The sequence below is a fragment of the Natator depressus genome, chromosome 8 (genome assembly GCF_965152275.1).
Source record: "Natator depressus isolate rNatDep1 chromosome 8, rNatDep2.hap1, whole genome shotgun sequence".
Taxonomy (NCBI): Eukaryota; Metazoa; Chordata; order Testudines; family Cheloniidae; genus Natator; species Natator depressus.
This window is the reverse complement of record NC_134241.1, coordinates 63,459,725-63,484,846: the sequence shown is the minus strand read 5'-3', so window position 1 is coordinate 63,484,846 and position 25,122 is coordinate 63,459,725. Positions and strand designations below refer to the sequence as shown.

The window sequence follows — 25,122 nt, the reverse complement described above, 5'->3', positions numbered from 1 at the left end:
TAATAAATCAAGAAATTACTGAAATGTATGAGTTTATTCTTGGTCAGAGAATGTTGTATAATAATGGTACTCACGTGTGGCTGTTCGGTTCAAATAATTATTTACATTTAGGCAAGGGTTGGGTAATGAGCTATCAGACAACATATGCAAATATAATTCATAATGACTGGATTAATATTTTCTCACTAGTTGAATTGTTGTGTACAGGATTCAATCCTTAAACATGCCAATGGCAGTAACTTCTGAAGGAGATGGTACGGTGACTGTCAAGTTTCAGTTGGTGACCAAATATATTAAAAAAGATAAATGTGTTAATGGCTCGGTTTTCAGGAATTAAGATGGAGGCCTAATCCTGGTTCACTCTCTTCATAATTTAAAAACAGAAGTGGTTCAAACTGGCGAAGTAAAAAAGGCTATCAGAGAGGCCCAAACTGATAGATAATAGAGAAACTAGCAGCATTTTTTCCGTCTGTAAAGTTCAGTTTTGTAAAGCAAACTGTCAGCAAGTTTAAAATTGTATTTACTTCAACATGACTTTTTAAAATGGGGTAATGACACAATGAAATAACTGAAGAGCTCTCAAACATATAGGACTACGATTTATCAGTGTAATCACAGAATTTTGATTGTTTTAACAATCATCTAATTATCCTCAATTCTTGTTTCTGTTGCCTATTCTTTTTTGAAAAGTGTGTGAATATATTAAAGGATATGAAGAAAAATATGACTTCTGAAATCTTACAAAACATCCAAATAATTGAGATTCTTTCTCTCATTTTCTAGTGTCAAATGGAGTGGAAAGGATATAACATTATGGACACTGTAGAGAAGGCTTGATAATCTAGATCAGTGTATGTGGTTTGTGACATATGTATGACTAATCAATTGACTTGTTTTTTATTTCCAGGGAAAATCCAGAAAGTACATTTGATTTGGTACTCAAGGTAAAATGCCAGGCTTCTGAAAATGAAGGTAATGTACTCCAACTGTTGGCATTTATTTATAGAAACTAGGGACACAAATGATCTTATTCAATTACTTAGTCCACACACCCTCTATTTTGTCACCTCATGCTTTGAAGTGTTGATAGTGTGAAATTCTGTTAGTGCTCACTGCTATTATTCCAATTAATTTTTTCAGTTATTAATATTCTGATGATAGAAGGGGCAAGCATTTTCAGCAGTTTATTGTTGATATTGTGGTTTGTGTTACATACTTAATACATTTTAATTCCTATAATCTTTCATTCCATAAAATGCAGATTTAATAAGTCATGTCATTTTAGTGGTATGTCTCAGAACTGGGCCTTGAGTACTTTGATTTCTCCTTTTGTCTCTTTGGAGCTTTTCTCTTAACAATCACTGTTGAAGGAAGAAAGAAAAAAAAACCTAAGTAGCAGAAAATAACTTTTACTGTAGCAATTTTGGAATGGTGCAAATGTTATTGTGAGCTGACTTGAATTGGTATTAGCAATTAGTTTCACACTCCTACAGGCACTCTGGTGAAAGAGATATGGTGCTGCAGGAGTACTAACAAGATCACAATCCTAATCAGTTATCTGAGCAAGTCTTTTGGTTGCAGCTTGCATGTAGGAAAACATGTAACTTCTCAGGTTGAAGTTAAAGTGCTGACTAGAATTGTGTGGAATTTCTAATGAGGGACTCAACAAGAATGATGGCATATGTCTAGTTTTACATCTTTTAGGACATCAGTATGCGCCCTTGACTTTATTTCCTATTGATTTTTCTTGCTTCCCATATTTTTCCTTGTTCACTTATTCTCCATCACATCCTCTTCTTTCAAGCACACTGCTGTATTCCCTATTCTAATAATTTTCCTTAACCCTTCCAGCCTCTCTAACTGTCAGTGTATATTCTTCCTCCCATTCATACCCAGGCTTCTTGAATTTATTGTCTGTTGCCAATGCCGCAGCTCCTCTACTCTGACTTCCTCCTGGATCCTCTCTGCATGGTAGTTTCCATCCATTTCAGTCTCATGCAATTACCTTCATCGAGGCAGGATATTATATTCTGTTCCTGGTCAAGTTCTTGGGTGACTTCTTTATTTTTATCTTCCTTGACTGATCAGTTTCCTTCACACAGTTGGCTACGCTCGCTCCTTGACTTGCTGTCAGTGCTTTTATGGTTCTCTGTGGGTTTGGCTTTTCTTGCTCTCTTAATTGCTCTTCTTAGCAATTCCCATAGTGGCAACTTTCTGGTCATCTCCCATTCTCCTCCTCTTTCACTATACTCTCTCCCTTGGTAACCCTCTGTCCATTCTCATATCCTGAATGATAATGAGACCCAGATCTCTCTCTCCACACCTGATCTGTCTCCCATGATCTGTTTTTGCTTTGTGACTGTCTATCTGACATCTTTTTTTGGATGTCCAGCCATATTTCAACTCATCTTCCCCTTCATCCAGGCTTGCAACTTTCATGTCATATTCAGTTTCTTTCTCCCCAACATATAGTCTGCCAATTAATCCGTCTGGTGCTTCCTCTCTGGTATCTTTAAAATCTGTCCCTTCTCTATTCCTACTGCCAGAAGCTTGATCCATGCTCTTGTCATCTCTTGCTTTGATTACTGCAGCGTCTTCATTTCTGACCATGATTCTCATGTCGTATCCTTTAAGTTTATCCAGTGTGCTGTTACCAGAAATGTTTGCCTCACCTACAGCTCTGTGATATCTGCATGGTCAAATCGTACATTGGTGTTCAGTCCCCTTTTGCATCACATTCGAACTCCTTATACTCACCTTCAGGACTGCAAGGCTTGGCTTCTGCTTACATCTCAACACTAGTTTCTTGGCACTTCCCCAGCTCTCACTGTGTGTGCTATTTCAGTTCATCTTAACGCTCCTTTGGTTGTCTTCTGCTACAAGAGACTGTGCCTTTTCTCATGAGCCCCTTACATGTGGAGTATGCTCATGGCCCTGTGTGCCAGGCTGTTTTGCTCTTCTCATCTTCTCAAAACACTCCTCAAAACGTATTTTGGTTACTCTTCTATTCTTGTCCGCACTCCCAAATCTTCACACATTAATAAGTTTTTTTTTTAAAAGGAAGCAACTAGATGGGTACTTACCAAGTATATATATTGATTTCTATTCCATATAGGTTCATATATCACCCTCATCACCATAGAATATGAACATTTGACAAGTGGTGCATTAAGCAACATGACTAACATCTGTGTGGTTCAGTCTCCCTCTCCCCAGGAGGAGAATTGTGTGTCCAGTGTAGTGGGGGCTTTTTGGTAGGGTTTGGTAGATGTGATTATCCATTGTTCCTGACGGAGTTCATTTCACATTCTCGGAGCAGTCCTTAAGAAAACTCGATCCCTTGCACAGATGAGCTTTACCTGTATGGTCCCAAGTTTTGTTGTACCTGTTGTGGCGGTCTTTTAGATATACTTGGCCCAGGCCTTAATGCCGGGAAGTGAAAGACAGAGACTTTGAATTTGACTCACTATTTTATGAGGAAACTTTCGTAAAGAGCAGAGGACAAGTTTGTTGTGCTCATAGTAGCCTGTGTGGTGAGGTGGTGATGTGCTACAGTGTTCTGTACAAGCTGGGATTTCCTATGTGCTGAAGGCTTCATGCCCAGCTATATTGTATTGCTATTGTCCAGATAGGAGATGAAAAAGATATGAATAAATGAGGTCAGGGCACCATCCACTATGATGGGATGGAGTCTTCTAGATAGCTAGAGATGTTGGAAAGCATCACTTGTGGATGATGCTATGTGAGCTCTTAGCATCAATGAGCAATCCAGGAACCACCCCAAAACTCCCAGCTGAACTGATGAATGATGTGGTGTGCGCCTTCCACCAAAGGAGACTGCACTTTGGGTGCAGACTCTTCAGAGTGCTTTCTTCTGCCCACCTCTGTCTTGCATGGGTTGAACTTCAGCCAGCTGTTTTTAATCCATGAGCGGAGTCCAGTGCTTGGATGAGATGTTTGATGTTGAGTGGTATGGTCCTGTATGGTGATGTATAGGTAGAGCTGTGTCATCTATGTATTGCTGGCACGTAAGTCTCTATTTTCGTACCAGTTCGCCCAGTGGCTGCATGTTGATCTTGAATAGGACTGGAGAGAGAAATGAGCCTTCTGAAATATCACAAGTGAAAGGTCTAGTGGCTGAGGTGCAGTTCCCATCACCATTCTTAGGGTGTCACCTGTATATTATAATTATCATCTTTCCATACTCTGGGCATCACATTAGATCACAAACGCCTCGGGGCAGGGACCTGTCATTGTGTTTGCCTGTAGCACGGTGAATACAATAGTAGTGTGTCAAATAAATACATCTGAGTATTAAGACTGGATTTATTTAAGGAATTATTGTACATGTAACAAGAGATGAATGTGTAATTTCTCTAACACAGCTTTAAAAACTGAGCACAGGTTTGTTTTACTAAACAGGGAGCTTTCCAGGTCGGTTTATTATAAGGCTAATAAATTTGACAGTTACACTGTATTGAAAGACTTGCCTTTAAACAGATTTTCATGCTATGATAATGTTTTGAATATATAATATATCAAAACAAGGTCCATTCACCTGTTTCTTTGCTCTTGCCCCTTTCTTTCCCATGAAAGAGAATCGTGTTTAAATAGGGACTTTCTCGCATCCCATCTGCTTCTTGTACTTGATCCTGCAGTGAAGTCATGGTTGAATCTGTGACATCACTGTCATCACTGTTACTGTGGAAGTATCACAAGCACAGAATTATGATCTCCTTGCATGAGTGAGCAGCAGCAGAAGTTGAGTGAGGAGGGAGAAAGACCTTAATTTGACCCATATATCTTTTAAGGTTTTCGTTTCAAGTTTGTCCTAGAGTGAGCTCCTCTTTTAGATTTTTCTGCATTTTGTTTAACCACCCTTTGTTGGCTGTGCTACAGTTCAAACAAACAAGTAAAAACTAGTACATCCCTGCTGTGTCTGACTGACTATAAATAAGCTAGTATTTTTAAATAGGATGCTGCACACCTGTACCAGTTTGTTTGTGATGTGACACACAGTAATTTGCACTTAAAATTAGCACTTTCCAAAGATGAGTTTTGACAGCTGAACATTTTTAAATAACCACTAAAATATAACATTTTTTTTTGGAAACAGGCCTGACAACCTTGAAAGTGATTTTTTCAGTCATAGCTGAGCAAATACACAAACAGTGTCATCGGATTTAAATAAACTGTGAGATTGGCTTTGAGGAGTAGTTGAATGATTAAAATTTATTGCTTCTATAGCCAAGAGTAAAATCCAATAAATAAATAAAATCCAAATGCATGCTATTTTAATTAATTGAAAACTTAATTCAATTAATACAATAGAAACTCAGTTACGAACTGACCAGTCAACCACACACCTCATTTGGAACCGAAAGTATGCAATCAGGCAGCAACAGAGACAAAAAAAAAAAAAAAAAGCAAATACAGTACAGTACTGTGTTAAACATAAATACTAAAAAATAAAGCAGCATTTTTCTTCTGCATAGTAAAGTTTGAGAGCTGTATTAAGTCAATGTCAGTTGTAAACTTTTGAAAGAACAACCACAGCATTTTGTTAAGAGTTACTAACAACCTCCATTCTCGAGGTGTTCGAAACTGAGGGTCTACTGTACAATTGAGAAACTCAAAATAGCAGTATTTGATTTACTATGGACCTTTGTTTCAACCTTCATCATTTCGCTTCAGGAAATACTTCTAGTATTTATTTTATTAGGGGGACAGTGTATTTTCTGATGATGTAAGAATACATACACAGAAAAAAGGCCTTAGCCAAGTTGGAGTATGTTGCATGTTACACTTTCAGCAGGGCTAACACTCTTGCTTTTGCCCAATAACTCAGAAAAGTGATAAAGGACTTTACAGTATATAATTGCATTTGAAACTAAATGTTAAATTTATCAGATTGAGATAAATTCTAGTAGATCATCCACAGGTAAGAAGCTCTGTTAAATCTAGGTCTACCTAGCCAATGGGAAAAGTCTGATGGCCTCATCATGGGGTCAAAACTGTGTTAGCATCAACTAGGGGTAGCTCGATTAGCACATGTTAGCTGATCACTGTGGACGGGCATTTCCCCTCCCCCCGAGATACATGTTAAGACAGAGTTCATAAAAATTAGACTAGTTTATGTGCAGCATGATTTTCTGCATGGGCCAAGAGAACAGTGCTAGCACACTCTAGCAGCAATGAGGCTGTTGCTTGCATGTTTGAAGTGCAGTGTGAACATGGTTCTGCAATAAATAGAGTAGACATGTTTACTTTATTTCTTAGAAAACTGCAAGATTGATTATTTCTGTCAGCATGTCATACCTTGATTTATTTGGCGCATTTAAAAAAAAAAGCATATGGCAGTAGAAGAAACATTTTTCAGCTGGCATTCTACATTCAGTTATCACTTGTAGAAACAAGGCACAGTTCGAAACCTGTCATTAATATTGTAGAATCTGGTATGTTCGTTATATTATTCTAAGTAATGGTGTCAGTCTTCAGAATTTTATTTTTTTAACTTGTATTCCAGTGTTTTTTGGTCTTCTATCTGGTAAAAGTGGCATGCAGTGTCCTTCTGCAAACTTCCTCACAGTGGTAACTTGCACATGGCTGTTGTTTAGTTATAGCTGTCCTGCTACATTGAAACAAACTTTCTCTCTCTCCCTGGAGACCTTCGTTCATTTGAAGGTTATATGCTGCAGAAGCACCTTTTACTGTCATACCTTAGTGTAGAGGTTTGCTCATAGCTTAATTGAAGCTGTCTATTTGTTCACATCATTTTATTATGAAAGACAAACAGATTTTTCACTATATTAATTTTACTGAAATGTAGCACAATAGGCAATAAAAATATGCTATTTTGAATTGGAAAGTCAGCAGGCCACACAAGTTCTATGAACATGATAAGCTTTGAACTGTTGCATAGCAAATAAATTCCTTGAACTTGACCTCCAGCATATATATCTCTAGTAGATATGGTCTCTAAACCATTCTTCTCTCACTCCTTGAGAAGAATGTGACTCAAGTTGACCCTTTTCTGTTCAGGTGACAGTAAACCAATTTCCACCCTGGTTCTCTCACTCTGTATGCTAAGTTTCAGATGGTAAAAGGGGCCCAGAGTCCTTTAGGGGCATGAGGCTCCTGACGATATGCTGTTTTAACCATTCAAAAATCTTCTATAAACCGAAATAGGTCTAGGAGTATGCGATTTTAGAAGAAGTTGCTTTAACAGTATAGATTGCTTTGTTTCACTAACTTAGTTTAGCATTATTAATTCCAGTAACATAACTTCTTTTAGTAGGGAGCTATGTCCAAAGGTTATATCCTCAAAGGATATCCTTAAATGTTTCTTTTCCTGTCTTAAGAATCAGTTGGGATCCACTGAACAGTGTTAAATGCTGACTGTCTTTTGTTCATTGTTTGTACAGCACCTAGCACAGTGTATTTCGGACTGATTTAGGCACTACAATAATACAAGTAATAAATACAAATAATGTTAGTAAACCCAGGAGATTTGTGTACTCTTTATTCCAAGTGATGTTTGCTTGGAAAAGACACATTCAAAAATAATGAAATTGTGCAAATCTCTAATTTAAAATGAATTTTAATATTAAGTGAAATGGTTAGTTTCACTATGGTCAGGTCTACACCAAAAAGTTAAATTGAGCTACGTGGCTCAGAGGTGTGACAAAGCCCTGGCTGGGATGATTTAGTTGGTGTTGGTCCTGCTTTGAGCAGGGGTTTGGACTAGATGACCTCCTGAGGTCTCTTCCAACCCTAATCTTCTATGATTCTTTGAAAAATTCACATCCCTGAATGACATAGTTAAGCTGACCTAGTCCCTGTTGTAGACAGCTCTAGGTTGATGGACGAATACTTCCTATACTGTTGATCTAGCTACCACCTCTCAGGGAGGTTGGTTAACTATATCGTTGTAGTGAGTGGCTACACTGAGCAATTCAGCTGTGCTGCTGTATTGTTTTAAGTGTAGACATAGACTAAGATCCCAGTCCTGCAAGCAGTGAAATGCAGGTGGAAATCCCTATTGACTTCAGTGGGGTTCTGCATCAGAGTCTATGTTCATGGAGCTGCTTGCAGGATTGGGGTCTGCGTGCTCTGTTTGTTTGTATGTTGTCTTCCTCCCACTGCACAGAGCTCTTCATTAACCACAAACACTCTGTGGGTGTAACGTGCTGATCAGATAACTGTTTTCCTCTTCCTTTTCAGAGCATGACTGAAGTCTGATAAAAAGCTAGTTAGATCAATGTAATGCACCAAGCAATCTGTAGTAATTTTTGTTTTTTCAAAATACTTGAAACATTCAGTAGAATACCCTGTTATTCTTCAATACGGATATTTTTAACTGCTGGTTTTCAAGTGGTGGGGTACTAAAGAGACATTTACCTTCAAAAGTACTGATCTCTACATTTTTAAAAATTGTCTGTGGCAGAAAGGTGAATAAAAAGCAGCCACACACTTGTCCACTGCTATCAATTAATTTGAAATAAGTTTACTGTTGAAAAATGTATTTGAACACTTCCTTAGCAGTGTAATTACTTGAATGTATAGGTTATTATAAGACTTAACCAAATGGCTATTAATATAAACATAATAGGTGCTTCAAATAAAGATTAAATACATAGTGTTTTATTAAAAAAAAAATGATGTTGGAGAAAATGTTCTGTTGCACACAGGCCTAAAGTTGTATTATGTGGTACATCCCTCTTCTAGACTTGTGTAATCTTTATGATTCTTGCTTTAAGTACTGTAATTGGATACCAGCATTTAGGTGTATGACAAGTTTGCTTTTTAAAACTTGTATCCCTTTCACAAGTTTTTGAAGTTTGTCTTTAGGTTTTCTTAAAAAATGTTTTTAGTAATATGGAGGAATTGAGATTTTTTCATAGTTAGTCCTTAATTAAAATGTATGATGATGTTTGTGGTATTGTGAATACAGTATTGTGGTGCTGCTTGTGGTAGCAGAATGCTATAGACAATGACAACAAAGCATTTTTGTATATGGAGTTTAGGAGTGCATGTTTGGACTTGTTACAGAAGAAGCAGTAAGCTGAATGTGATTATTTGTAAAAATGTTTACCCAAAATATGCAATATTTGCTGCAACATTGACATAACTGTAAGTGCATGTTGAAAATTCACTTTAGTTACAACAAATAAAAAGGGTTATTTAATTGTGGATCTATCATTATGAATATTTATATCAGGACTTAATATTCTAGGAGATACATATGAGTCATTCGTTACTGTAGTTTAAAGTGAAGGTACCTTTTCCACTGCATGCATCCGATGAAGTGAGCTGTAGCTCACGAAAGCTTATGCTCAAATAAATTGGTTAGTCTCTAAGGTGCCACAAGTACTCCTTTTTCTTTTTGCGAATACAGACTAACACGGCTGCTACTCTGAAACCTGTACCTTTACCTGTAATTTATTGACAGTGTAATTATAGCCATATCTAAGATGAGTTCCACTTCCCTTTAAGGGTTTCTTTTAATTTCCATTATTGAATTTTACAAACATAATGTGACTTAAAAAAAAAGTATTTACTTGTAACCTGATTCCTTTACAGTTGTTCTTAACAGATTAGGAGGATAGTTAACAAATCCTTTGTTTAATGAAGTATTACACAAACATTTTGAGGGCAAAAGCAGATGAATTGTGTCTGAGATTGTGCAGTATTTTCTAAAACCAAAGAATGATGTCCATATTGAACAATCTCAAGAATACAGACCAGAGGTGGTCTTAATATTTGTCTCATGTACACCACCAGGAATGCTGTCAGCAGGTTACAAATCATAATAATCTCATGAGTATTTTTTTAAAATATTTATTTTACTGAATTTTCATTTATTTAGTCTGAAAGTTTTTAAGGGTGGGAACTAAGTCTTCCCATATGTTTGGACAGTACCTAGCACATTGTGGGTGCTATGGGAATACAAATAATAATTGAATTTTTTTTTCAATTTACCTTTTAGGACACAGATTGGTGGCTTGGCCCCTTTTACCCTTTCCTTTCCCTTTGACAGGAGTTTGGAGAAGGGAGGAAGTTTGTAGGGGCCACCCTCTCTTCTTCATCAGGAGTAATCGAGGGGATGGAAAATTGCTACTGTGCTCTCTTATTTTCTACAGCGCTCTTCCCTCAGCCAAGATTATTCTTGGATGTGTGTGTCATGGTGGGAGTGGGGGAGCTGGGAGGAGACATAGGCTAGAGAAGCTGTTTATCGTACCCAGCCCTCATTCTCCACTTTGGAGAAGAGGTCTTTGGGGGAGGGTTGACTCCATGTCTCAGCAGTTGTGGGATGTAGGCTGGGGTGGGAGGCCCAGCTGTACCTCACAGGCACCAGCCATAGCAGATGTTGGGAGCAGGCTGTCTGACATGATGTTGATGGAGATGAATTATTACCTGAAAACATTTGCTATTGCCTGGCTGTATCAGTTTCTGCTAATGCCATATGCTATTTATAGATATGTGACCAGTTTGTAGGCAGTGGAATACAAGAAAAATATCTGATGGGTTAGGAAGCATAAATATTAATTTGCCATGAAAAGAACTATATTGTAGATTTTTAATAGGATTGCCAGTATGTATTTAAGTACATCAATACTAATATAAATGTGTGAGCCAAAGATAGCAAACTTTTATAAGTAGGGTCAACCTGTGTAAAACATGGCAGTTCTTGCTTTTTTACTGAAGTTGAATTTGTCTCATTTTAGTACTTGGATATCTGAGGTGACTCTGTTCATTTGCTAGCTTTTAAACGTCTGTGTTCAGAAGCATTAAAGAGTCTGACTTCATGTTTTTCTCAGCTAGTGTCAGCATACTTCTCCCCTCCCACACACTGCACAGTCAATCTTAGAAAGATAGTCTTCTCTAAGTTGGACTTCATTCTTAGAGGAGAGTTGTTACGCTGATAGTACAGTACATTTGCTGTTAAAGTGTAACTTTAAAGGCCTCTCTTCCACTTTTGGTATGGACTTAAAATGTATTTTACTCTAACAATTTATGATGATTTTAAGCTTTACAAATCCTGTCTGCAGTCATAAGCCATCTCCCTCTGTCTCCCCACTCATTGAAGAGAGTGGAATGCCATGTTTTGTCTCTGATTCACAGAAGTGTTATTTTAATTTGTTTCTTTCCCAGCTCTGATATTGTCTGGTGATGTCCTAGGTGTGCCTATTGTAGAATTTTGTTAGGATAGGTAGTTCTATATATAAATCCAAAAAATAAATAAAATTATGCTTTTGCATTCTAAAAGTCACAAAAGAAACTACTATATAAGCTATTTTGCCACTACAAAGTACTGAAGGGTGGTGTTTTTTTTTTTTTTTTTTTTTTTTTTACTTTTTTTTCAAAGCAAATTAGTTCTTAAAGAACTTTATGTATATTAAGAGAAACTTGTGCATACTTACACTTGAAGATCAATGTATAAAGTAGTCTCTTTTTGCATAAGAGACCTTGTCTTGTGATAACCCCTTGATACGAAGAGTCAGGATTCTCTGATGTAAATAATGTTCGTTGTTAGAAGCTTAGGTCTCCACACTCTAAGTAAACAACTGCTCTAACACTAAATTATTGGCTATAAACTTTTGCCCCTTTGCATTGACATTTCAAATAGAGAATTTTGGAATTGGGTGAAAAGGCAAAGATTGTGAAGTTAACTCTGTATTAGGAATTTAGTAAGCTCTTTGAGTGGGAGGGACTCTATCTTACTATGAGTTTGCATACTGCCTACCTCATTGGGACTTTGGTCTTGGCTAAGGCCTCCTAGATGCTATAGATAAAAATAACTTTGAAAAGGTGTTAAGTATGTATATCTGTATATTATGCCCATGGAAGCTTCAAGTGAGTTTCACTAAGCTTGAAGTGATGGGTGTTCTTAGGGAGGCAACATATTCTTGTACTGGGACTCAAGCAGTGGGAGTTAGGTGGTGTGGATTTTATTCCTGCCTCTGCCACTGACTTGAGTAAGGCACTTGATTTTTCTGTGTCATAGTTTCCTTATCTGTGATACTACTATTTCATTTCTTCTTTGTATTACTGTAATGACTTGGAGCCCTAGTTATGAACCAGGACCCCACTGTGTTACATGCTGTACAAACACAGAACAAAAGATGGTCCCTGCTGGAATGGGCATTTTTTTACAGGGCATCTGGCCCTTTAAGGGAAGCTGGGCCTGGCCTCAACTGTGGCTGACTGATAAGCAGCCTGAGCTAGGAGATAGCTAAGGTGGTGATAAAAGCCAGCAAGTGGCTTAGTTGGGGTGGAGAGCTGCAGAAAGCGGGTTGGCTCCTGTGGCAGGCACTGAAGCAGGGTGACTCTCAAGAGAGCAGCTGATAAGTGTGAACCTGTGGGCAAGAGGGAAGAGCTTCGTTTTTGTTTTCTACCCAACTTTCCTGAAAAATTCCTGGGTTTTGAAAAAAATATTCAGGTTACTAAGTTTTTACCTGGATTTTGCAAGAGCTGGAACTCCCGAACCAGGTACCTCCCTGCAGAGTCCCTGCTGCATAGAGGAGGGTAACTGCTGGTAGGCGGCTGCTGCTGCAGTGTAGGGAGCAACGGGGCAGGGAGCCAGGTCCTGGCAGCTAAGGGGGTCCCTGCCCATCTTGCTTCCCTATCACCTGCCTCCCTGTCTGTCTTGCTTCCCCACTGCACAGTGGGGGAGTGAGATGGGCGGGAAAGCAGGCAATAGACCCTGTTTACTTTCCCTGCTGGGCAGAGCCGCCTTCTGACCCTGGACCATCAGCGTGGCCTCACCTTTTCCCCCTGCGCAATGGGGTAGTGAGATGGGCAGGGAGCTGGGTTGCAGCAGCAGAGACCACCCAACCATCGCAGTGACATGCCCGCAGGAAGCAGAAGGATCCCCTCACCCCTCTGCCTGCCTGCTCCCTTCTGTGAGTACAGGGCACCCCAATCTCCTTGCCCTCTGCCCTTTTGTCTTTGTTTTTTTACAGTTTTCACCCATTTTAAATTTTTTTTAAATAAACATTTATAAATTCCTGGGAAATTTTAAACAAAAACCAAAAATGAAGGGCCTCAGGGATATATAGCCCCCTTCAGAAGATCCTCGTTCAGGGAAAAGATGGGGTTTATATGTGGAACTTGCATTGAATTGTTTTATTATGAAGAAATAAAGCTGAAGCATTGTGAAAGAGCCTGACCCAGATTTTAGGTATGGTGTCATTGTAACCCACACACCTTCTGGGTGAGGTGTTCTATCCCATCTAGTAGTAGCGAGTCCACTCAGAGAGAGTTAAATGAGTCTGCTCTACAACCTTAACTAGGAGTCGGTTGCCTTTTAGCTCATGCGGTAGAGGCTCATGCACTAAGCTCCAGAGGGCCTAGGTTCGATCCTGCCCACTGACGACCGGGGTCTGTCAGCGTTACATCAGTCCTTCCTAGACTGGAGAGGCAGGCCAGCAGCTTATACACACGCTGCCTGCTTTTGTAAACAACTTCGTGATCCTCTGTTGAAAGGTGGTGATATTAATACCCTGTACTTAGTGGAGATGGGCCTAAACCAAAACTCTGGATCTCAGCATGTATATTTGAATTTAGGGCTTCAAAATTTGGATGTGAATCAGATTTTTCCAAAGTTTGGGGTACCTAGATTCAGCCCATTGTGAAGAGAAGCTCAGGTTGCAAACTTCTGTCTGAAAATGGCACTTTGGTTTGGGCAGTTATCTGTTATTTAGATTACATTCTTGTAAACTTTCCTTGGGTAAGGCAGTCTGCACTGATCATCATAATTAGGATGTTTCACTAAAGATCATAACCATGAGAAAGTCAGACAATAGGTTGAGTTACCACATAGTGGTAGCTGTGGTATAGCAGTTTTCCCCGACATTCAAAATAGAAAATAACTGTTAGTAAATGTTAACTGTTATAGTTCGGTTTATTGTACTGCAATTCAGTTCAGGGGTGACTGGTACTAGACATAAAGGATGATTAACAGTTCTAATCCTGCGTTCATTCTTCTAGACTCAGAATTCTAAATGAGTTTTGCATCTGACCCTAGATGTTACCCAAACCAAGAGCATTTGTTTACTCTGTTTGTTCTACTGGTTGAATCTCTGTTAAAACTAACCCATATTTTGCAAACCCCCAGTGCTGTTAGATATAGCATCAGAATTTTGCCTTTGAAAAAGGGCAGTGATGTTCATGTTTTGTTTTTCTTTTTCACAGTATACAACATGTTGATGATATAGGCCTGCTTAGCGTGATGCACTTGAATACCAAAATTACTTTGCTGTGATATAGGAATTAAAACTGGAATGTGGAAACGGAGCATAAATCTATTATAAAGCACAGGAACGTATTCCGTCAAAAGGAGGAAAGGAAACAGCAACATTTTAAATACCTCTTTCTCTACTCTTCTTCCAGAGGAGGAATTCACAAATGCCAAAGAATGTTGATATGATGCATATCTGGCTTGTCTATTGCTACCATTCTTCAGACTAGAACCTCTTCATGTCCTGCAGGCTAAGCTCCTTATTAGGTCCCTACTGATAGGCAAATCACACAGTGGGGTTCCCAGTCCACTGCTTGTTGATGGTTGCGTGTGCTGCTGGTCCAGAACTGGAGATAGTTATGGATGGGTGTCATTGCCAGGGCCAAATTAAGGCAATTCAGGGCTCTTGGCACACTTCAGATGTTGTGCCCAGGGCCCCCATCCTTATGCCATGGGCCTGCCCTTCGTTGAGGTGGCACAAGTTTAGAGTTAAGATGAACGGGGCAGTTCCCATCTCTTTGAGATATTGTTTTTAGGCTGTGAGCAGACTCTGACAGGGATCAGTTACACTTGTTTCACATTTTCAAGCTTTTTTTATGCATCCATGAGAGCTAGAAACATGATGTTTTTAAAATGAATACTGAGCTTCTGATCTCATCTGTCTCTAGATCTGGGGCCCTAGAATGGGCCTATAGTGCCTATGACCTAATCTGGCTCTGGCCATTGCAGTGTACTGGGTCTGACATTCTGTGTGGTCTTTGTCCTCTTTCCTTTGCTCCCTATGACTGTGTGTCTTTGCATTGTTTTTCTGAGTTTTCTTACAGCATGAAACAAAGAACAGTGTAAAATACTGTTTTATGTTATAGTGACTATTTTATAATTATCTTTGTATTTTTCTTATTATATTGTCACTATTTTGGTTTTTCCTCCCTTCATACAAAAATACATTAATTTACTTGCCTTTGTGATCAATAATAGGAGTAAATGAGGTTTATAAGCCAGTTTATAAGATGGTTCCTGGGGGAATTCTGCACCACTGTGCATGTGCAGAATGTATGTCTCCCCACAGATTTCTTTGCTTCCCCTCAGAAAAATAGTTTTCTGATGGAGAAGCAAAGGGAAGCCATAAGAGCACTCATGCAGTTCTCCCTAGCAGTATGTTGCATTTGCCCAGGGCAGCTGGTGAGAGGCAAATCACTGTGAGGCAGGAAGTGGGACTGGGGAAGACCTAGCTGGTGGCTCCTACCCTGAGCTGCGCTCAACTGCTAGTACCATCTGGGCTGGGGAGGACGGGACTTCTTTTTCCGTGCACAGCATGTGTGCCGGGTCAGACCCACCTCCAGATTTCTCTCCAGGCTGCAGGAAGCTCTGCAAACTCCCTCACAGCCCGCTTTCTGCGCTCATCATTCCTCAGCTGCAGGGGGAGGGATCCTTGTAAAAGGTGTTGCTCCCCCATCTGCCCAACCCCTGTGCCTCCAGACCCTGTCATACCCAGACCCTCCTGCTGAGCCTTAACCCCCCCCCCGCACTTAGAACCCCCCCCCCCCGATGAGCCCCACTCCCCCTGCATCTGGACTACCCCAACGAGCCACCCGCACCGGGATCTCCACCCCAGCGAGCCCCAACTAGCTGCACCTGGATCCCCACCCCACTCCCCCAGCATCTGAACCCCCAACACCCAGACTCCCCTGCCGAGCTCTATTCCCCTCCACACCCAGACACCGCCTCCTGCCCCACTGAGCCCAGACCACCTTCACCTGGACCGCCATGCAGAGTCCCATTACTGTTGTACCCAGAACCCCCCAACAAGCCCCTGTGCATCCAGATCGCCCCGCATGTGGCTCCCCCATGAGCTACCCACACCCAGATTGCTCCACATAGAACCCTTTCAACCCATACTTGGATTTCCCACTAAGCCCCTCCACTCTTGGATCCAGCCTGCCCGCACCTGGCATTGAGGGGCAGGGCACTGGGGTGTTTCTGGGGCAGGCCTGGTCCTTGCACTGTGTCAGAAGTTGTGTGCAGCCTCACTGCTGAGTCCATGTCTCTGGGGGCAGCTTTACAGTGAACTCCCATCTCTGTGCAGCCAGTGGCCTGTGCTCCCCAGTGCCATGCTGGAGCCTCCACGTTTATTTGACAAGTAACATTTGCAGAATTTTACAGAAATTTAAAATCTTGTGTGTGGAATTTTTAATTTTTTGGCGCAAAATGCTCTCAGGAGTAAATAGTGAAGTACAAAATATTGTGCATCCTGTATAAAGAATAACTATTTTTCCTTTTTTAAAGCTTTGTATTCAGAGGCTAGTATCCAGTGATTCATAGCCACTTTATGGCAGATCACATTTTGTTCCTAAACTAATAGATGCCTTTCACTTAATGGGAACAAAGAGAGTGATTAAGTGGTATAGTTGTGGTGATCTGTATCAGGCAGTATTGTTCCTAGCATTTAGAGTTGAGAATAGTAGTTAAAGATATGACAGTTTGTGGGAAACTCTGAAAAATACTCTTGTGTAGAGGCAGTTTTGCTGGGGGTATATTTTCAGGATTTCTTCTCCCTCAAGAACACTTCCATGTAAACAGAATTTTAGTGCCTTAGCAATTCATTGGCTGCTGCTTATTCCTCAGCTGAATTCAGTGTGCTTTGTCTGTCACTTCATAGTTACATGATAATTTTCTTGTAGCAGTTAACAGCTGATGAAGCCTTCTGATGCTAGGGGCTTAATTCTGAAAGGTGCTGAGCACTGTGGCCATGATCCAACCAAGCATTTAAGCATATGCTTAACTTTAATCACAAGTGGTCTCACTGCAGTTAGTGGGACTACTCACATGCTAAAAGTGCTTAAGTGTTGTGCTTTGGATCAGGGACTGAGTGCTCTGCACCCTGGAGGATCAAGTCCAAAAATATTCACAACATCTAAATGTTGTCCATGCTAGTAGTAAAAACCAGTAATAGGAAATACAACTGAACTAGTACGTGTAGTAAATAAAGAATTCTCGCTATTTTTTCCCCTCCCACTTGTTTTCTCAGTTCTGGCCTGATGCATTGTATTCTACTTAGAATAAATTGAAATGTAGGCTCATGGGTTCTGGACGTATTGTAGCTTACAAATAACTATCAGGAGGCCATAAAGATTTAAAAAAAATGTGTGAGGTGATCAAAACATGGCTAAGGGTCAGCAGCTTGCATAATTAGCTGCTCATGAATGTGAGAGATTCCTTGACTGAAAAGAATAATTGTAAACTGAACTGATAAAAGCTTTATTTGGATTCTACTGAGACTCCAGTACTCCTCATTACATTAGTGGTACCAAAAAAGTAGTAGGGCCAAAAAAGTCACTGTGAAGCATTCCAAAATGTAATCAAAGAAACAGTATTACTTATTCAGAATAAAGGAAAAATATTCAAAATTTTATTTTGTCGGAGTGAACACAAAAGGTAAAAAAGCCACTTCCCTCTGTGAATAAACTGAAATGTTGTTTGAAAAACAAAGTTTGCACTTACAGCAGGAATTTCTCAGGCTACTGCTGATGATGACTATCTTCCTTTTAAATAAGCAGTTGTGTGATACTGAATTAGGAAACCCCTGTGTAAGAGCTAGTGAACTCCTTTGTCTTGTATTATAGTTGCTACTGTCTTCACAGTCCTCATAGGACATTCACTGTTACGCTTTGTATTTGAACAATGAAAAAATAAAATAAATCTTTCGATTCTAATGATCAATTTGGGTAAGATTTTACCAAAATGGGCATCCAAAGCTCACTCACAAGAATATAAGATTAAATGTTTGGTCCAGAAACTCAAATGGCGAGTAACTCTTTTGAAATTACTGGAGATAAACTATTTTTAAACCAGTTTAAGTGAGAGGAGAATTGGGGCCCCATGAAGACACTGGAAGTTCATGTTTCTGTGAACTGATCTTTCATAAATGAACATTGTACCTGCTTGATCTAGTCTTTCCAAATTCAGATGGCAAAAGTTATATCACAACACTTCCCTTTTTAGCTGTTTCATGTGTTTATAAAATACAATATAATACTATGTAGTGAATGATTGTCAAGCAAATTCCATAAAGGCAGCATTGTGTCAAAAAAGGCGGCCCATGGTCTCTGTGTGTATATAATGTCTTCTGCAGTTTCCACCAATATGCTATGCATCCGATGAAGTGAGCTGTAGCTCACGAAAGCTCATGCTCAAATAAACTGGTTAGTCTCTAAGGTGCCACAAGTACTCCTTTTCTTTTAACTTTTTCACAGTTACTGATGGGCTGTCATCTTAATGGAAAAAAAACTTAACTCCCTATGATTTATTGGATTTAGTCAGATGATCAGTAACTAGTCAATTTTTAGTTGGGTTTCACTTTTCAGATTGGACTTTCAGTGTCATAAAAACAAGAAATTCTGTTGAACCCTATAGTCTGTTAAGCAGATCCTAATTTCAGCTACATCAGTGGAAAATTGGAATGATTCCAGTTAACTGGAGTTACATAGCTCTCTGACAGAATTTGACTCTCAGTAACTGACATTCCACTTCCTACCATAGCTTCAGTTTAAAATAATAATTTGGGTGGGTGAAGTGGAAGCTGACTGCATTTACATAAACATAGATTCATGAAAACTTATTTAAAAAAATAGTGCATATTATTTTTGCATGGAAAATAAACTGTTCTTTATTTCAGATTAGCCATAGTTACTTTGTAAAGTCCAGATGCATGTCACCTTTGTAAAGTCCAGTCATGTCATCGAGCAGACCAAGGCAATTTCTTGAAATAAAAGGAAGAGTATTCAATTGAAGTAGTAGTAATATCAATTACAGTCTTGATCCTACGTATAGAATAACAGTTTGGAGATCTGTAATGTAAAATGTGCTAGTGAGATCCAAAGCATGACTAAAGTTGGGGAAAAGCCTTGCTTCAATGTATTAACTGATTAGTTTTTTTATAAACTACAGTTCTGTGCTATGTGAAACATAGGGACATTTATTTGTTGAATAAATTATATTCTAAATAATGATCTTGGTACTGATAGAATGCTGGAGAACAGTAGAGAAAAAAACTGAAGGTTTAGCCTTACTGAGTGATATTAATTTTCTTTAATTTTCTACTTGTTGAATCATGGCTATTGCTAAACATTGGTAAGACAAGCAGATTTGATCATCTTATTTTACTTTCTCTTCTCTGCTCCTTGTTACTATTGCTACATCATCTTCACTTAACTCCACAAAAATAAGTCTGGATCAGTAGATACTTTCCGATATGAATGATACAATCCCATAGTGCTGATTTATATTCTAAAGTAGTTGAATGGGCTGTAAAGTTCATTTACCTAAAAAAAAAAAAAAAAAAAATTCTGTCCATTCTGTGACTGTAGACAACAAATGGGATATTACAAGCTCTTTAGAAAAATTTGGATTGCTTTGTAACTCTGCCTCTCTTTCTCCCATTGCTCAAATCCTTCCTCCTCCTGTAAAAGAAACATTTCATTCTATGTCCACTGAGGGTGAAATTCACCTGTCAAGTGGTGTGTTTTGCACTAGCCAACCATGCCACTTAAACCCTGCATTAGAGCTGTGCAAGGGGAGTCTTGGCAGAAAGGCCTGACAGGGTTGCATTTACTTCTCTGATGTGGTTGGGAAAGGTCTCTGGATAGATTGACATGGAAAGCTGGAGAGGGCCAATAGCTCCAACATCTCATTCAGTTTCTGCATAGGGGCTGTTGCTGCAGTTACATGCTCTGGATTGGATCTAGCAGAGTTCACCTTGCCAGTCCACCCACAGAAAACCCAAATACTTGCTGTGTATGTGGCTGGAGAATCAGGGTTCCCTTTGCTTTCTTGTTATGTGGTCTACTCTGCAGGTTTAGAGCAAACAAGTGGGAATGCTGGAAACCTGCAAAGTTCTCTGAAGCCATGTGAAGGAGGATGTAGAGCCAAAGCCTCCATCCTACTTCCTCAAAACTTACAGAATTTCCTCTGTATGCTGTCCAGACTCGATAGATTGTTTTCAGAGCTGGGATGGAACAGGAAAGTAGTTGCACTTTGGAGCAGTAGCACTCTGTAGATTTCTGAGTGGGAATCTCTAAGTAGCAGCATTAGCTCTCACAAAGGGTATGTCTACACTTACCATTTAAAGCGCAAAAAGTCCCTTTTTTGCACTAAAACCACGGGAGCATCTACACTTGTTAATGACTTTTTGCAGTGAAACTCAAAAGTTTCACTGCAAAAAGAAAACCACCTTCACAAGAGGTATACAGCTCTTACCGCTGTTCTTTTTGCGCTGCTGTGAAAGTGAAGACACGTTCTAGCAGTGTAAACACCCTTTGGCCTCTGGAGGATATCATACAATTCCAAAAGCGACCACTCTGGCCAGCATCTCTGCTGCTCTGATGCATGGATGTCTGCCCCTCCCGCTGTAAACCCCGGGAAGTTTAAAGCTGCCTTTCCCTTTGTTTGTAGATGTGGTGGGGAAAGGAGCCAGACAGCAGGAGGTTTTAAAAAAAATGCCACTGGAAGAAACCAGGAAGTAATGGGGCTCCTGAGACATGAAGCAGGGCAGCATGGGGCACTGAGCAGGGACCCAGAATGCCTTCCGCTCCCCCTCCCCCTTCCCATAAGACCTCTCGGAGAGCTGCACTGTGGGATAGCTGGCCTACAGCACTGCTCTCATCCGCGATGGAAGTGCTGGTAATGTAAACACTCTCTGATGCCTGAGGAATTGAGTGAGTGCACAAACCAGCGCTTTACTTTCACCGGATTGCTATCACCGGTGAAACTTACAGTGCAAAAACTCTGTAAGTGTAGACATATCCTTACTCCCTTTCTGTGGTATCTACTGCACACCTCTTTTGGGAACTGGGGCGGAGTATGTGCATCCTTTGGCTGAATGACTCCTGCAGGAGCCAGACTAGGGGGAAAGAGAAAAGCATTTGGTGCTGAGGCAAACAAGTTAAAAGTAATTACATGAATGTTAATGTCTGAAGCAGTTACTTAACCAGAGGGAAAAAACTTCTGTAAATAATCCAGATTTTTTATTTTACCAGACACTTGTCTTCAAATAGAATATGTAATAGGAATTTTGATTTGTGGTTGGACAGACCAGGCACTGTACTTGATGTATACTATCCTATTTTTTCAAATGCTTGATAGCCCATTTAAACATATAGCAGAGGCAGAAAGCTGTATCCAGGCTCAAAAGTAGGCTATATATGCAGTGAGCCGCCCCAAAAGTCATGACTTGGAATTTTAAAATTATTAGTATACCTGAATATCAACTTCGTCACTAGTGACTTCAGTAAAACTAAAGACAAAATGAATTTGACCCTTTAGGTGAGTCATGATTTGTCTTAACGCTGGACTTCAGCCTGAAGTTAGAGCCTGCTGTAAGGTGAAATGTTGTGTTAATGTGTATTGTTTTGTTTCCCATTTACACTTACGTAGGAATCTGGCCCACCTCTAGGAGCAAACCAGATCTACCCAAACCCTAACCTAAACACATATGGAGATTGTATAAATCAGGGAAGGAGCTTTATTTTTTACTTCACATCCCATAACATACACTCCTGGCTACAATTTAATTAACGGATGGTGCATCTGGATGCAACTATATATATATTACTGGGTTTTCATATTGAGGTCAAAGTTATAGAATGCTTATGCTGCTATAGAATTGTTACTATATGTAAACATAAACCAAATAAAACTTCTTTGACAAATGATTGATTGACAACCATTGGTCCAAACTGGATCATGGTGTATGCATAAGAGGTCTAATCCGGTGCCTGATGACTCCGCGTATGGCTGACAAGCCCAATTCAAGAGCGACACAGTTTTTACAAATTTAGTAGATCCATGTGGTCAAGACCTTTGATGCATATGCCTAGGCAAGACTATGGAGGAGTGGAGGCTGCTCTAGACCTACCATCCTCCCTTTAGACCACTGAGATAGTGTCTGAAGGCCAGACGTTCAGTGCCTCAAGGGTTGTAGCTTCTGCCAGAGAGCAACAGATTAGAGCTGCTGCTCACTGCTTAGTACGAGGACGTGTTTCTGTCAGGGTGATGTCCCTTAGCCTTACTCCAACCAAGGAATACTCACAAGGCAGTGGGGGCTAGGGTTTTGAGGCACCCTATATTCACCTTATGCTGAAGGTTGCAACATTGTGGCATTTTACAAGAGCTACCCTGCCACAAGTAGCCCCGCCACGTTGGCACCAGGGTCTCCAGTTGGATGCAGTTTGCGGTCATACCTAGGACCCAATAACAAATGAACACTCGTTAGTTTGTATAGGATGCATCAATTTCATTTAGTTAATATTTGTTCAGCATTTGAATATACAGAGCACTATATACTATATGTGCTATGTACTATTACTACGATACATCTGTACTTGGAGACTAGACGTTAATCCAAATCCTGGAAGAAGCACTGACAACCTACTTGGAGATTAAACAAGTGACTATTTAACACTCACAGGATTATGGGAAGTAAGGAAGTACCTTCCTGCTGACTTACGTTCACCCCAATATTATTTGTTCAAGTCTTTGCAATGCACATTCCAACAATCTATGTGATGTGAATATAAAAAGTTATAACATATAGAGCAACAAAAAGAAAAAAATAGATTTAACTCTTTGCAGCTCTACAAAAGATAAACTAAATTAAGCTCATGCACTATGACAGAACAAAACCAATCCATTACTGGGAGTTGCAATAAAGTAATACCACTTAGAAACCACAGTTGGAATATAAATCAATAGACCTAAAGTTAAACAACGTTATAATATTCGACATGTAGAATTAGGTATATAAAATATTCTTACATAATTTATGCTTTTAAATTAACTATACAGTGCCTAGATGCTAGGATGATGGTAGTATTGCATTTGTACCAATATATAGAGGGAAGGCCATATTTTTTCTGCTTTGAACATGTGGAACACTAAGAAATATGAGACATATGTTTGAAATAGATATATTTCAAGCTCCTGAACTGCTATTGAATGGTAGAAAGACCACACTGAGTAGCACTAATGGAAAGCTTTGAATGATAGGGATGTACAAAACACCCAGTAAAATATCTATATAGATGTTTGAAAATGAAATCAGGAGAAGGCACTTGGTAAAATTAAGTTATAACAAACACCAAAATATAAATGATGTGATTACATAAATTAGGAGCTGCAACAAAGTTATGGAAGATAAAGTACTGAACAGCTGGATGGATAAAATACAGTTTAATTATAGCAAATAGTAATCCTCATCCATAGAAAAGAAAGGGTAATTCTAATACAGTACTCAGGGAATCCATCGGAGATAGTAGAAACATTGTAGTACAAAGTGTTTTATATTTAGGCTGCAATATAATATCAGCAGGAAGTATGGAAATCAGTTTTGGATCACAATAAGTCAACAAGGAAAAGAATTTTAAAAACAATAGATGAAATATCTTCCTAATTTAGGAGGCTTGATGGCTTAGTAATTAGAGCTAGGATACAAAAACTTTCAGCCCAAGGTCATGCTGTCAAATCTAGTCCTGATTATTGTCCTGTGATTGTTCTGATCTAACCCAGCCTCTTTGCCTCGTACATATTTTCATTTTGTCTTGGCTACACTAGCTTTATGCATGATGTGATGGGGTAGGGGAGGGCAAACTGAGGGCCGGAGTCACTCCTGGATCTATGCTCACTTTAAGTGATGCTGAAGCAGACAGAAAGGCAACGAGGGATGGAAGGTATGGCTGCACAAAGTGAGCATAACCTTACTTTTGCTGGGCTAGGGGGGACAGCAGGGTCCAGAGAAACTCAAAATGGAATGATTCTGGGCAGGAGCATGGTTAGGATTTCCCTGAAATGCTGATGAAGGGAGGCATCAGTAATACTGCATGCACTCTGCTGGGTTGAATTTCTGAGCACCCACCTCCCTGTGCTATCAGTAGTACAGTATAGTAAGTTATAGGCCAGATCCATAAGCATTGATTATCTCTTCGAAAACTGTTTTTTTGTTTGTGTTGTTATTTGCAAGTTGAATAGCACTTTACTGGAAATGGATGATTAAGGCTGGAAATGCATGAGTAACACCTCATATAGAATATTTTTGTAAGCAGTTTCCCAGTACTGAATGTAGTTACTTGGAGCTAATGTTAAACTAGCCTATGTCTTTTCTTTTTATTACTCATTATGTCTTCTCATAGTCATCTCACTGAAAGCAACATTAGGAGCAAAAATATTAAGGTATATTAACTCTTGTTTAAATTTTACTAGGTAATAACAAAATGAGACGTCAGCAAATGAATATTTTCCATTTTGAATGCTACTTTACTTGCATTTGTTTTCACACTTCCTTTATTTTATTCCAGTTCATAAATTGCTACTTTGGGGTGAAATTAATCTCAGAATGACAAATGACAAACTGTGGCATGTATTAGATCTCGGAAGAACACTTGTAGGGGTTATATTAAAAATCAGATAAGCTAGGAATATTTATGGGTCTGTAAGAACTGTTAAGTTTCATTCAAATCAAAACAGGAAAAAAATGTTCAAAAACAGTTATTGTCTGGCAATTCAAGGATTGTAGTTAAATTGGGATATGAAATTGTTGCAAGAATATCTATGTCATGAAACAGGTGCTAGATTCCATTAATTCTTAAATTCTTCCAAAAGCACTTAATTTTTGGGCAGGTCCATGATGTTTGTAGAAGTGAGATGGGGGAATACTTCACTTTTCTAACACTAACTTGTATCTGTAATGCCTACTTTGTCAACATGGGTTGGGGTACAATGCATGTAGGAATTACTTTTCTGGTGAACTATTTGGAGATCCTTTGAGTCCTACATCCCTCATTTCTATTAATATTGATTACTGTTTGTTTGGGCCTCCCAAGGATGTTATT

The 25,122-nt window shown here is 39.4% G+C and overlaps 1 protein-coding gene across 1 annotated transcript in view; it reads left to right on the top strand.

Annotated features, from left to right (window-relative positions):
* Positions 1 to 25,122, top strand: part of DENND1B (DENN domain containing 1B) — a 240,237-nt gene that overhangs the window by 2,685 nt on the left and 212,430 nt on the right. The window contains exon 2 of the mRNA XM_074961176.1: positions 908 to 972. Coding sequence (XP_074817277.1) covers positions 908 to 972 — 65 coding nt within the window. The remainder of the gene's footprint in view (positions 1 to 907; positions 973 to 25,122) is intronic.